Source organism: Chaetodon auriga, chromosome 19, assembly GCF_051107435.1.
Source record: "Chaetodon auriga isolate fChaAug3 chromosome 19, fChaAug3.hap1, whole genome shotgun sequence".
NCBI lineage: Eukaryota > Metazoa > Chordata > Actinopteri > Chaetodontiformes > Chaetodontidae > Chaetodon > Chaetodon auriga.
The window spans coordinates 5,008,197-5,023,605 of NC_135092.1; the positions used below are offsets into that span (position 1 = coordinate 5,008,197).

General features: G+C 41.1%; 2 protein-coding genes across 4 annotated transcripts in view; one reads left to right on the forward strand and one right to left on the reverse strand.

Moving 5' to 3' along the window:
- Positions 1-15,409, reverse strand: part of kcnv2a (potassium channel, subfamily V, member 2a) — a 206,224-nt gene that overhangs the window by 144,671 nt on the left and 46,144 nt on the right. The gene's annotated exons all lie outside the window — the stretch shown is intronic.
- Positions 8,511-14,930, forward strand: spp1 (secreted phosphoprotein 1). 3 transcript variants are annotated; one of them, XM_076758442.1, is made up of 8 exons: positions 8,511-8,621; positions 11,324-11,395; positions 11,557-11,601; positions 11,671-11,730; positions 12,250-12,312; positions 12,463-12,600; positions 12,794-13,141; positions 13,706-14,930. In XM_076758442.1, exons 2-8 carry the CDS (start codon positions 11,342-11,344, stop codon positions 14,129-14,131), a joined length of 1,134 nt encoding a protein of 377 aa, XP_076614557.1. In that variant the 5' UTR covers positions 8,511-8,621; positions 11,324-11,341; the 3' UTR covers positions 14,132-14,930. The 3 variants fall into 3 exon arrangements, with proteins under 3 accessions (XP_076614557.1, XP_076614559.1, XP_076614558.1); XM_076758444.1 differs by having other exon boundaries at positions 12,794-13,135; XM_076758443.1 differs by having other exon boundaries at positions 12,466-12,600.

Sequence of the window (15,409 nt, forward strand, 5' to 3'; positions counted from 1 at the left end):
CTCTTGTTGCCACATTGACTGGCATGTTGTTGTTGCTCACTCACTTTTAATTTCTTGTATTTGTTGTCTCTTCCACAAACTACTGAGAGACTGATCCTGTGGCACAATACACTGCACTCTACGCTTGAGAAAATGTAGCGCCAAAAGAGAGGGCTGTGTGACACCAAGTCAAAGCGGCGAAATGCAGCGAGAAGATGTCAGTTTGAATCTCCTCTTTCTAGCTTTGTCCTCACAGAAATACAAAAACACATGCATATAATTGCACCACATGCACACATACACAGTCTGGGAAAGTCCTTATCATAGCGGGTTTCACACTCTTCTCATTTATGTCTTGTTCCACTGTCTGCCAGCCAGTGTTCCACCACATTTATAGGCTGGAGAGTGTGTGCATGTGTGTGTGTGTGCTTGCATGCATTGTATATGCACATGTCTCAGAGTGTGTGTATGTGTCCTTGTGTGTGGAAAGTCCACAGCGAGTTGTTCCGTCTCCACAAGCAGCCAGACCGCATCTGATCTCTCCCAGCATCCATCAACACTCTCATATATATTTTTTATGATAACAGAACTTGATGGACTAATGTTCTATTAAAGATTAACGCAGCAATTTGTATGAACACACAAATATCCTGAGGTTTCTATTAAAAATTAATATTTCCCCACTGAGACGACCAGAGAGATCGAGGCCCCTCAGATGCATTCAACAACAGGCTGCAAGTTGAAAATGACCAATGACATCAGCTCCATAGTGCGTAAGTATATATGTGTGTGAGTGTGTTAGAGTTACGTTAGGTAAAGGTTAGGGTTCGGCCAAATCTCCAGGAACTTAATGTTCATACCTGCATTGTCCTCAAACTGAACTAAATCAACGTGTGTCTCCTCAGTTTGTTTCATGTGAGTTGGGAAAGACATTGTTTGAAGTCAGGCAGTATTGAGAAGCCTGAAAATGTGTGTTTGGTTCCTAACAAGGAAGCGAAAAGAAACAATGCACATAGAAATACCCGACGTCCACACTTCTATTATCCTCTTGTTCCATGGATACTGGTGTTCTGCTCAGTAGTTTAGGTTTTAAACATCACATTATGGAACTTATCCAGCGTGTTTCAACACACAGGAACATTGTATATTCTTCGATCACCTCACACTTAGATTCTTAGACTGTCGCAGCAGCATCTTCATTTGTCTCAACCCAAAATGTATTGACTGTACAGAAGGATCAAACATACCTGTTTTAATCATCTTTAGACTGGCTTATCTAATTGATCCTGATACCTGCAAATAACTGATTTTGCTGATCTCAACACTGACATGCCTTTTATGTTGAGCTGTCAGAGACAGTTGCTTATTTACACATCCAGCAGTTCCAAAGCAATCATCCTTCATTTGAAGTACTGTTCTCCGGTCTCCACCAACTCCTCAGTTAAGTATACGACTCTTTATCAGCTGCATGCTCCACTATGTTCACCAGATGTTTCGAACTGTGTCTGTCTGCTGTTTGGTGCTGAGCATGTAGTGTACAGAGAACTTCAGAACTTTTCCATTCAAGCATCAGTTAAGAACCCAGCGAGCAGAAAAACAGACAGACAGACGGGGGTTAATTTGACTCACATTATTTCAGGATGAAGCCATTACTCTTTGATCTCCTGATATCCTGATATCATCTGGTAATACTGAAAAAATAGCTAACTCTATTTCTACTCAGCTCATCGTATTATTTACCTGACACCATTTATCTAATCAAACGACATCGACCACACCTTGCTAACCATCAATAGCCTCGACTGTATGTATGCAATATTGCTTTTCTAAGCCAGAGGGACGCTCTGAAAACTCTGAAAACTGAAGAATTGGTTGTGACAGTAAAATAACGTGTGTGTGTGGTATAACAGAGACAATAATAATAATAATAATAATTCTAATCATGATTTTATGTATACAAGCTCAATCCATCACCCTGCTATAAATTATAGAATATTCTTTACTTGCATGACTAATGAACAGATTTTATTTTATTCTGGTTTATTACATATAATTTAGGCCTGTGGCTTCTTATTGTATGTTTTATTTTCAAAACCCTTGTCTGGTTTGTTTCCATCATTTATGCATGTTGACTGATGTCAGTAGAAATGGACACAGTGCAGTGATGAGACTATGAGGTTTGTGTTATTTTGTGGTCATGTCGTGGGCTAGAACCTGACTGAGTGCAAATCATTTATTTAAATACACACACATATATGAAGAATGCACTAATATGAGCACATGGAGACAAAAAGGCACAAAAAAGAGAAAACACACACAGACAAACCCACAAATGAACACATGCACGTACACATACACACACACACACGGAGAGAGAGGATGAGACGTGGGTTAAAAAAACCACCTCAGCATAAATATTCGTCCACTCGATCTGTTTTTAGTTCTTTGGTTCTTTTTTGGGGACAATTTTATTGAACTATGAAACGACACTTTCGTGTTTTTCCAAATAAACGGTTTCACACCACTCACATTTGTTTTTGTTCCTGACGTTGGAAACTGTAGGAGGCCTTACAGGAGACTGAGTGTTCCAGACCAGTCCGTCCTCCAGTGATCACCTTTGATGTTTTTACTGCTTTTTTATTTTTTTTACATTGTCGCTGCAGCGGTTTGTCTTAGTCGACACTTTCTTCTTCTTCAGGCCATTTGGTGTCACTGGTTTGTTCTTTATGATGTCTTTAGCAGTTCACATCACAGTTCACTATTCTCACCTATTCAGCTGTCCACACACGACCTAACCTGAGCCACACCTGATAACAGAAAGCATGTAGAAAAAACGAATGCTGCCTAGAGTCTGGGACATTTCATTTGTCCCGTCACTGGGACAATTTTGGCTGAATTCTGATGATTTATTTTGGCCCGACTAGCTTGCAGACTAAATTAAACAATTATTGTTTGATTGTAATCGGTTCACCCACACTGCAACTCAGAAATGAAATGGAGAAGCTGATCACAGATGGAAAAAAAGAAACATTTCAAATTTTAAAATGAAATGAAAAAAAAAAAAAAATTACTATAAATAGATTTACAATAGATTTACTATAAATCAGTGCTGACAGTATAGAATCGTGCATTTGTTGGGGACTATTTCCAGCCGTTGATTAATACACATTAAGTTCTCTAGTGAGTATTTACGGCAGCAGGACAATGTGTGTGTGGGATTGAGTCAAAATACACTGCAGTGCGTCTGCGTGTGTGCATGTGTGTGTGTGCATGTATGTGTGTGTGTTCATGGTCACCCAATGCAACAGTGTGGCTCCCTTGAAGTTTTTGGACGTCAATGCAGATCTCAGGTTGAGACTAATTAGAGCTATCAGACTTTGCCTACACAGGCAATACATTCTTTGGTGCACTGATATACAAAAAGAGGTGATAAATTCCTTCCACTTTATTGTTTTAAAATAGTAACACACTTAGTGCTTCATCACTTGATTTAGTGCACAACTGGTATCATTTCAATTGATGACAAATTAAATGAATAAATAATATATACATGATGCTATGTGGTGTATCAACTATTTTAGTACACAGTGTATACTTTGTAGTATTAATACAATAGACACAGTCCATTTTAAACAATCCCATCTGTAACAAGTGACATAAAACATTAGGAGTCAGAAACATAAGCACGGGATGAGAGACGATCTCAGAAACCAGATAAACAGAAGATTTCTGTCACTGGATGAAAATAGAGAGAGAAAACTATCCAGCGTGTCCTGACACATTCATCCCAGACATGTCTCATACCGCTTTATTCATCCTTTAATCCACAGAACACCAGATCACTCAGGGTCACACACACGTGCACACGCATGCACGCACACACATACACACATTCATGTACACATGCGCACACAGCAACCACTCAGTGTCCTGTGTAAATCAATACGACATCTTTGGCTAATACAGCTGTCTTCTTCATCTACAGTAGAAACCGTACAGTGTATCAACAATAACACAAATGAGCTAAATGTGCGAGAAGAGCGTTTATGTTATGGAAAAAAAGACAGGAGTCAGTCAGTTACCTTAAGACAAGGTCACAAGGTAGTGTAGTTTAATGGGGAGGGAGGACAAATACACACCAACTCTTCAGTAGAGACATCTTTAAATCAAAAACATTTAAGATCTATAATCTTCAATTAGCAAACGGCAACAGGTTCCTCGGGGTCGTTCAAGATCGAGCACGATGCTGCTGCTGCTGCGTTTCATGTGCGACATACCTCAGTGAGTCGGCAGAAGAGGAAAGCTTTGATTTGAGTGGCTGCATAATTGTACGTTTGTGACTCTGAGGCCCCAAAACTCATCAAGCTGTCAGAGCTCAACATGTCTGTACGGTCAGAGCGATGACACACTGTGTTGCTGTAATCAGACAGCGAGCGTGCGTGTGTTCACCCAGTGACTAACAGTGTCGACAGATAAACTGAGTATGTCTTCTTTGTGTTTGTGTATGTTCAAAAATCTCTGTATCAGATGCATTAAATGACTATTTACGTATGACTTAAATTTCCGTGTCTATTTACGTGTTCAGATGTGTTTGTCTGTGTGTACACTCCTCGCCTTGCTCGTATCCTAAGAATTATCTTCATTTGTGTCTATTCCAAATTACAGAGTTTCGTTAATTAAAAATGTTATTTCTCAGCAAAGAGGAAGCACTTCAAAAAGTGTGTTATATAATATTTCCTAATCTTAAACACAAAGTGAAACGTGGAGATTTAAATGGTCTTTTGGTTTTGGGGACTATTGGGGACAGCACAACAATCATAAAGATAACAATGACATATTATCACCTTATACAGCTGATATGGTCAGCGTGTTAGGAAACAATCTATTTGCAGCCAGCTGTTACAGACATCATCACTTATTTGGAATCATTTTTGAGTACACCTGGTGAGCAGAACCCCAGTGTTCACTCTCTTTTAGCTCAGTTTTTGGTCTCCACCAACTCCTGACTATGTTTACCAGCTAGATTGCTAACTTTGTCTGCCTGCTGTCTGCTTGAGCAGGCAGTGCACATTGGATTTGGCTGAGAAAACAGCGACGTGCCTTCTAAAGAAAAATCAACACTATGAGAGCAGTGAGAGTGGACCAAAACAGGTTGTGGGCTGGACAGCTAAGTAATGAGCTGAAAATCGGTTGTGATTTTAAGCACTGATTTACCATCAGCTGGCTGTGGAGCTGGCTGAATACTGAATTAGTCAGTATAAAGGTGATACAACCTGTTTTGAGCAGTGTACAAAATGCTATGTGAACTGGTCAGAAGTGAGACTGTTCACTTGTGTTTTATTAGTATCACCCTGTACACCGGTAAAAGACATTTCATATTCACATTGTGTCAAGATATGATTTAACTTGATTATATTTACCTGTGATATTACTATGTGTCTCCAATGTCCACATTGCGATCCTATGGTTCTGTCCAGCTTCTTGTTCTTGTTCTTCTTCTATGTTACACCCTCCTCTTGTTTGCACTGGTCCAAAATAGCAATCAAAAAACAAAAACAAGAAAAAAAGATGGCAGCCATCCATAAATATTCACTATTGCAGGGACATTTGATAGCTTTTTGAAATGGAGAAGAAACTGTTTTGGACAACTGGAATGCTGAACATCAAAGGAAAATGTTGTTTTATGCAGCTGCATTCATTTCAGCTGTGGTCAGTGCAGCCACTGTCCAGAGGACCATCTGGATGTGGGAACGCAGTCCAGACTGGTGGGAGAGGACCGTGATGGGGACCTTTATGGATGAAGACTGGGTGTCAAACCTACGTATGCGACGCCAAACTATAGATTTCATTTGCGGACAACCGTGATCTACATTATCCATCCAGAAGACACAGGCACTTGTGCTCGCCCATACAATTGGCGGTGACCTAGCGACAGGTTTTATTTCCATGCTTATTTCACCCACGTAGTTTTGGTATGTGGATGAAAACTGCAATTGCATTAACACTTATGTTTATTGTGGTCACAACGCATCCCTGACCACCTCTGGAGAAGGTTTGGCCAATTGGATCACAGTTCCCAGTGTGCCTTAGGTGCATTCACACTTGTACTTTTATGTGGTAAAGCGCTATCTGATGGCAATCTGATCACCCAAGACACATTTTAATACAAGGTGTAAAAGGGGTCTGTATGTTTGCTGCAGTATTATCAATGATAGCAAAAAATTAGCATTAGATCAACCGTGCAATGTAATATTTTTCCCTTATTAATTTTGAAAAACACAAGACGCAAAGGTGTAACACATACCTGGTTAACAAGGGAGTTCTAGGTCATAGTAAAGTTTTCTTCAGCAGCTTTATTTGTCAGTGTTTGCACTCAGAAATGGAGAATCCCTCTGGAGGAAATCTTGCCCAAACTTCAGTTACGTGTGAGTATTAAGAAACCTTGGATATCTTAAAGAATAAAGAAACAGACATTACGTTTCTGAGCATGTGTTGTAAATCTATTTGTCTGTTTCTAGATCATAAATTTCAAAATGTGTAGTTATGTGTGTGCAGGTGTCTAGTCTTGTGTGTTAGCGCACTTAGATGTAAACAACTGTGCACGTGGGTGTGTATGTACAGTGTATATGTACCCAGCCACTATGTCAGTGTGTCAGACATAAACACACACAGTCAGACTCAGACACTTTATGAGCCAATCAAGTTTAATGATTGTGTAGTCTAAACGATGCCGCAAGTGTAAAATCTAAATTGCACGAGAATTTAGAGAATGTGTGTCTGTCTGGATTGGACCCACGTAACCCCCTTCCCATTTTTTCACAGAAAATCCACCATCTCAGTCTTATTTAAGTATTCTAAAGTCAGCAGAATCTAAAGCAAAAATATTTTTGAATGAACAAAACTAGTTTAGGTTGATAAACTGTATGAATGCATTGGAAAAATGAAGACCAAGCTGAGGGGAAATGTTGAAGTGAGACTTCCAGAATATGCATCTGACATTGAAAATAAAAACAGAGGAATAATTGTGATTCTTTAATAAAACACAACAAATTTTATTCCATGTAATGCAATGTTTATTTGAAGCTAATTAAGATGAACTGATGTATTTGAGGAATGTGAGAAAAATAGTGAAAATACTTTGACACCTTAATAAACTGAAAACATAAAACGCACAGCATGTTAGCCAAGAATAATCTCAGAATACCTCTCCTGACCTCTGCTTCACACAGTAATAATCAAATTGGATTTGTGTGGCTGATCAATACACTGCTCTGTTTGTCACATTGTCACTGTGTTATGTGAGACAAGAGAGGACATGTGTTTCAGTTTGTACTACTTGGTTAGGTTTATGCAACAAAACTACTTGGAAAAGATCACAATTTGGGTCAAAACAAGTCCACTGGTTGCGTACATTAAGTTATGTAACTTCACTTACTTACATTACATAACTCTGGGGATGCACAGCATCATATTTTGAAGCATGGGGCTTTCCAGATCTGGTGTGGGTCAGGTCTGTTTGGCAACACCTGAAAGTTGCTTGACGTCCTCCAGAATCCATATTCTTAATATATGTTTTCAGTATATAAATTGGTCTATTGTGCACACACAAATAACTATTGAACAATGATAGTTTAAGAGAGTGATGCTACAGTTTGTAGCCTGGTAGTGTAATGTCAAACACAGTGCGTCATGCTTGAATTTGTCCATCATTTGGTCTGCAATACAAATGAATGGGATTCATTAACATATGTGTAATGTGTCTATCCCTTTATTATTTCCATGTGCACAACTTGACTGAGCCTCTCCAAATAAATATATATATATATATATATATATATATATACACACACATGGGCAACAATTTAACAAAGTAGCTCACTTACTTGGGAACCTAACATAGACTGTTTTAAAAAAAACAAAAAAAAAAAACAAAAAAAAAAAAAAACATGCCCCTGCCCTTGTTGGACAGTTTAAGACAAGTCAGTCTGGTCTTGCAGACAAATTCTCAATTATCCACGGAGACCTCAGTCAGATGAGTTTCTTCTGTCTGTGAGGAAGTTGAATCACAGTCATCCCACCCTCCACTATATGCTGCTGTTTTTTCCCAGAGCCTGTCACTACATGTCCTTAAATTAACTTCATACATAACGTGTGTGTGTGTGTGTGTGTGTGTGTGTGTGTGTGTGTGTGTGTTAGAGAGAGAGAGAGAGAGATGGAGAGGCAAAAAAGTACATTCATATGTTTCTGTCTGGGCTGTAAATGTCTGCATGGCTTTATCCATGTATTTGTGTGTGTGTGTGTGTGTGTGTGTGTGTGTGTGTGTTTGTGTGTGAGTGTGAGTATGCGTTTGCCCCCACACCACCACAGCATCAACCACAGGAAGAGTGGGAGAGAGAGAGGAGAGGTGGACCACGGAGCGGTTAACCTCATGACATCACGAGCTCCAAGCGGATTGGCTGCTGCCAGAGGCTGGAGGGTTTATAAACCAACCGGGAGCCTCAGTTTCAGCAGCAGCATCACTGAGCAGTGAACAACATCCAGGGAAACCCAGGAGATAAACTCAAGACCAACCACGTCTGACTGTTTCTGCTCCACAATCCGCAGCCGCTGAACTCCTGAAGCTTCCTTCAACTGCTAACAAGGTCAGAATGAACATATGACAAACTGAACTTTATGTTTTCTGTGTGTAGAGTTCAGTTGAGGATTTTTTTTCTGCAGGTGGTGGTGTGATGAGTGGTGGGAGGGCAGGTTAATATTTGTATAAGCTGCTGGAAATGTGCTTTATTTACCTTCAAGAATACAATTCAGCATTTTGAAACTTGCAGTGTGGAAAAGGTCTTAAGTTCTTTCATGCATTTAAATGCACGACATGGCCAAAAGTATGTGGACACACCTGTCTATATACTTTTGTTTACTATTGGTCAGGGCCTGAACAGAGCCCTGACCTCAACCCCATCTGACAACTTTGGGATGAACTGGAACACTGGCTGTGAGTCAGACCTATCACCCAACATCAGTGTTAGACCTCACTGCTCTTGTGGCTGAATGGAAGCAAATGCTTGCAGCCAGGTTCCATCATTTTGAGGCAATCAAAAAGCAGATTTTAGGAATGTGGTCCACAGCTACACTGCAAAAAAATTTGCAACTCTTCAAAAATACCTTAGTCTGTAGTTGAATCCAATCAGTCTATCTTCAAAACAAGGGACCAGTTTGGAGTGACTCAAATTCAACACATATCGACTTGTTTTAAAGAACAGATTTTAGCAAGCTGATCCAAATTTGGTTGAAAGTAACAGCAACAACGAGTTAGAACTCAATAATATACAGCAATGGATAAAGATTGTTTTTCATTCTGTCTGTAAAGGGTCATTTCTGCAACTCGAAGCATTTTCTAACAAACTCCAGCTTCATTTTGAAGGCTTTTCAAACATGGTCATCATTAACAGAAATTAAAAGTCAGTGTTCAGCAACCTCGCATTAAACCCACAGCAGGGTTTGGTTATCCACCATAAAGGCTCTGCAGTTTATTGCAGTTAATTATGAGTTCTTTTTTAAGACTTTATGGTGGTGGAAGTTGGCCTGTGATTGGTCAGAAGTGAAGCTGGGGCGGCTGTGTTTGATTGGCTAATTAGTGTCACAGTGACACCAGGGCAGGAAGGGGAAGCTGTGGGAAGCAGGAAAGTAACCTCTAGACTACGTGTCACATGATTAGGACCAGCCCCGACTAACCACACTGAGTAAACACACACACATGCACACACACACACACACACACACACACATGCTAATTAACTATCAGCTCAGCCAACAATACTTTTTCAATGAGGAGCAGAGGAGAGTTTTGAAGAACTTCAGGTTCATTTTGTAGGTTCTTTTTCCAAAGAGAGACCAAAGTCCAGCAGTTTCACTCAACCCTGAACTCAAACTGAGAGCTGAGACAAAAGTGTTTGTTTTGACCTGAAGGTGAGGCATCATCCTGCTACCCTGCAATCCACTTTCAAAATGGCTTGTTCAACAAAAGAGTGACTGTCCTTTCTTAAGTTGGTTGTTGGAGTTGCTGGTTGACTGATTCTGTTACTTTCAGACAAGCCAAGCTGACCATTTCCTCCGGCTTCTGGTCTTTATGCTAAGCTAAGCTAATTCCCTTCTAGCTTTAGTTTCATGTTTTGCACACAGATACGGGACTGGCATCGTTTTAACCAGCACGGATGACACACATATCTGTCCCTCACCATTACCCTAACCTTAACCCAATGAACACACAGACACTTGACTTGTGAGGACCCTCATTAACATTAAACATACTCTAGCTCCTAATCCTACAATGATCCTAAACCTAATTCTAACCTTACAGCCTATAAAAGACTTCAGGACTGAACAAAGAGTCCCATTTTCACATATGTGTCCATTCTGGAGGTTTAAAATTCATAGTAGCGCTCACAAAGATAGATGTACAAAAATACACACAGGCTTACAGTCATATGGGCGTCTGTCATGAATATGGTGCACTGTGGCTTTCCACTTATAACCTGGTGAATTACACAGTATAGAAGAGTCCATCATTAAAGACAGAAGCAGACTCACACTGCTCCTCCCAGTGTACATGTGAAGGTCTTGTTACAGTAAGAGAGGGGACAAGAGAAAAAAAGATAGCATACATTACAGACATTTTGCTGAAACAGCATCCGCAAAACATTTCATATTTCAAGAAGGTCGAGGTAAAAAGTAGTCTTCCCCACGAAAAGACCAAAGCCAACCATGAATGGATCCCACCAGCAGTTATCGTCTACTTATCCCACAATCCTGCTGTTGAAAGAAAGCTTTGAGTTCAATTTTCAGATTGGATTTCAGGCTCATTTCAAGCTCTGTTTCTAAATCATACCTGTTATTTTCTCACACCTCTTGGATCAGAATCCACCAGAAGCATCCCGTAGCATAGTTTAACAAACCACACACCAAAACAATTGGATTTTCTCGCTCTGATGACAAAGCCAATGTTTTACTGTATCGAAACAGAGTTGTCAGGGACACATAACCTCGCGTTTAGGTCTGTAATTAGGGACTTAATGACTTCCTGTGACACACCAAGGCCTCAGGAAGTGCCTATGCTGTGTCATGTGACCATGCAGCCTCCATATTTAGGAAGGAATCTGGGCCAGGGGATTTACTGACAAGACTTGCAGCTCATTCTCAGTTTGACATGCCATTGTGTTTCCTGTGAAGTTATGACCTCCAGACAAGTTTTGGTGTCATATGAACTTGTTTTATTGTTTTATTGTGTTATGCGATGATGTTTTATTGTATGACTTCAACCTGCATGTTTCTGGTTTTCTCCCCCATCCAGAAACCAAACTGTGACACAATGAAAGTGGCCATTGTTTTTGTTCTGCTCTTCGCCACAGTTCTCTGTCGGCCGGTAAGTCACTTCTCTGTCAAGTTGAAACTGAAATGAGGAGACTCAGCTTTGTCCTTAGATCACATTCCATTTTTGTCATCAGTTCCAGTCAAGTTCAACATTAGTTTTGGTGTATTTACTTACTTACTTTTGATTCCACTTGTACATATGTTGCTTTTTAGGCAAGAAAAGCTGCTGACAGCAGTTCAGAGAGCTCTGAGGAAGTGGTGAGTATCTAGAGAGAGAGAGAGAGAGAGTGACAGTGACAGAGAGACTGACTGATGTCTTGTCCATAGGTGAAACAATCAGCGGCTCCAGCCCCCAGGAAACAGGCAGCAGTGGCAGCACCTGTACAGGTAAAATATTCCTTCACTTCATCCACTAATCTATCGTATTTGCTTCAGTCTGTTCTTCTCCTTCTTATTCAGTTAGCCATTTTCTTTTACAAACCATTCACTGGATTCACTAGATTACCAACCAAGCAAAGTAGGCAATCACACTAGGATCCTAGAGCACCAGGGGTCCCCAAAAGTGAAGTTGGAATACGGACAAGTAAACATTGAAATGAAAACAGTCTGAAATGGGCGCGCAACAAATTGGACATATATGATATGGCCCTAGTAGTGAAATGACAGACATGCTTTCTCTGTCAGAATAGCATTCCCTCCCCACCTCAACTGGTTCGAGGTTAGTAGAGTTTAACATCTCAGAGACCAAGGAGCTGTCTTTGGTGACAAGCTAATATCTGGTGATGCTGCGAAGGCAAATAGCTTCCACTAATTTGTTTTCTTACCTGAGATATTAATGAGGATGCAAGAAAGAACAAGAAAAGTTAAAAAGAGGACTAATCATAATCATTGTATCTGTTGTTGCAGAACATCATAGCCGCAGCTGCTGCCGGCTCAGACGAGAGCACTGAGAATTCAGATGAGGACCAGGTGAGAGATCAGTAAAATCAGTCATCTAAATCAATTCCATCATAATTTATCAGGACACATCTTGCTCACCAGTCAGATTCTTGTTTACATTGTGGTCTGCAGACAACAGTTCTGGTAGAGTTTGTGACTTTGACTTTTGATTTTTTGCAGCAGGCAGCAGCACCTGCTCCAGTAGAAGTCAAACTTGAAATCACAGACGCAGCTTCATCCTCAGATACAGCCTCTGTCAACAGCAACAGCAAAGACAGTGAAGACAGCGATGACGATGACGATGAAGCCGAGGAGAACGTGAGTGAAAACACACCAATAACACATCTGGCTAAACATACAGCATGGAGGTGATGGATGTTAGTGGACTGTGTTGACATGTTCACATGTATGGGATGGCTAATTGTGGAGCCTAAATTAAAATCAAGTCCACACACCAAATCACGTGTTCACTTGCCAACTCTGACAGCTCATGTCCCACCTGTGTCTCCAGGAAAGCGAGGACGAGGATGAATCTAGCGACAGCTCGGAGTCCGGCGAGTCCTCCACTCCTGCTCCCGCCACTGTCACCCCTGTGATTGTCACAGAGGAACCCGTGGCTGAAACCACTCCTGACTCCATCGTGCCTACCATTGTCACCGACACAGATGCAGGCCGTGGCGACAGCTTGGGAGGCTACCCCAGTGACTACAAGTCCATTGTCTATGTGGAGGACAAATCCTACCACAAGATTCCTTCTCCCTACAAGTCCTACGAGTTTGTCGGCACAGCAAAGAAGATGGCCTACGACATGACTGATGGCAATGAGGTGGAGAAGTCACTGCAGGTGTACAAGGTACAGGTCAGTTTTAGCTTTCTCACAATGTTAGTCCATCAGTGCAATCCAAATGAGATCCAGTTTGGTATTAGGTTGCTGTAGAAGCAAGCAAGTACCACCAAAATGCTGCTAACCTGACAACATGAGTACTTCATTTTAAACTCCTCTTAGCACTTGCACTTTATGCGACTCTTCAACTGTATTTGGTGCTCGTGCTTTCACTTCAGCTCATTTTAGTTTCCAGTTGACTCCAAATCAAGCCATTTCAGCATTTTCACCACACCAGATGCTCCCATTCTATCCGAACTGCCACTGCAGCTTCTGTTTTAGGGGCAGTCATGTCAGTTTCCACTTCAGCTATCACTACCACAGATATAAAAAAAGAGTCAACATGTTAAGACATTCTTTTAAAGTTTCAACTACAATTTTTCAGTTTTTCTCCTCCTCTGACCTTTTCTCTCACTACATTTTCCAAAAACCAAGGCATAAAAATACTATAGACAAACAGATTTTTATTTTTATGCACTGTAAACTTACAGATAAACCAAGCAGACTAACCCTCCCATCAATCCCCTGCCTTACATCCAGGCTCTTCAGGTCCACTCCGATCTCCTGGAGGAGGACACCAGCACCCCTGATGTCGAGAGCCAGGGCCTGGACGCCTCCTCTGGCACCTCACAGGACCAAGACCCCAGCCTTCGGCAGGCCGCCCTCCCAGAGGAGGAGAGCACCAGCACCAGCGACGCCACCACCAGCGAAAGCGAGAGCTCCAGCACCCCAGAGGAAGAGGAGGAGGAGGAGGAGAGCGCCAGCACAGCCAGCGAAAGCGACAGCGCCAGCACCAGCCAGGAGTCAGAGAATGAGGAGAGCCAGAGCAGCGAGGAGGCCACAGCTACACCGGGAGCCGCTGACAGCGACTCAGATGAGAGTGACAGCTCTGAGAGTGACTCAGATGAGGAGAAGGCAGCACCTGACACCACCACTGACATGCCAGTGGTCATCACTGCCAAATAAGCCCTGACCATCCAGGAAATGGAGACGGTGGTGTCAGTTAGATTCATCTAAAGAGTGCATGCTGCATCCAGGTGCAAAAAGCCCCGTCCAGAGCCACTTTCCACTGCAGGACCAAACAGGGACAGCCAAGGCTTAATCATTATTGATTTCAATGTCCAATATTTCTTATGATGAGTTATATTTAAATAAATCAATAAGTTCTACATCCTGTGGTCTAGTTGCCCTTATAAATCCCATGTTTGATCACACAGCGGAAAAGTGGCCCATGTAACTGACAACTGCTACCTGCAACAGGAGGTTGACTGACCTCATGACCTTTGGCCCTCCCCTCTCCACCTTGTCACTGCAGGGTCAAAGGTCAAAACTGGAAAAGAACAAAGACACATACACAGTTGAGTCCAAAAATCTACACTAGCACAACACTGCATTTAATCATTAATAACTGCAATATGCAAACATACATTGTTTTTGTGCTTAGAAAATAAGAGAGGAGTGCACAGTTTATTTAAATACTTGTAATCATATCAAGCATGACAGAATTTAAACTTGACATTAAGCCATACATGTGCTGCCTTTGTGGCTTAGCTTTGTTGCTCGCTAGTATCAAATCTGCTGGTGTAGATAAAAGGATGAAAACAAAGAGAAACTTTACCATCCACTACAGGGTTCAATCAGGTATCGATGCAGCACACACACACATACACAGACACAGACACACATACACATACAACACAGTACTATTCATTTGCACAGTTCCTACCTACACTACATGTTGTCTGTTCCATGTTGTTTACTGTAATGTATCATATTGTACCATTTCTAAAATATTAATAAAGTTCTTTTTCATAAAAAGACATTTTGTTTTTTTACATTATTTCAGAATTAAAAACAGGAAGTGTTGTGAGATGACAGGCTGAAAAGAAACATGTAGCAATAGCTGAATAAGAAGAGTATAAGGTAGACATAAAACAATGGTGCATAGAAATGCTCAAAAAGAAGAAGAGACTACTTGTGACTGAACTTTAATCTAGAACATGATCCAGGCCTTATTTTGAAAGAATAGTTTGACATTTTGGGAAATACGGCTGTTTGACTGAGGTGAGGAAATGACTTCCACTCTCACTGTGTTATGTATGGAGCTAAAGCCAGGAGGGGCTAAGCATTGCATAAAGACTGGAATCAGGGCCTGGCTCTGTCCAGAGTTCGAAAAGAATGCCTACCAACACATCTACAGATTATCAACACAAACAGGCATGTTGTAAAAATTAGTTTTTGCAG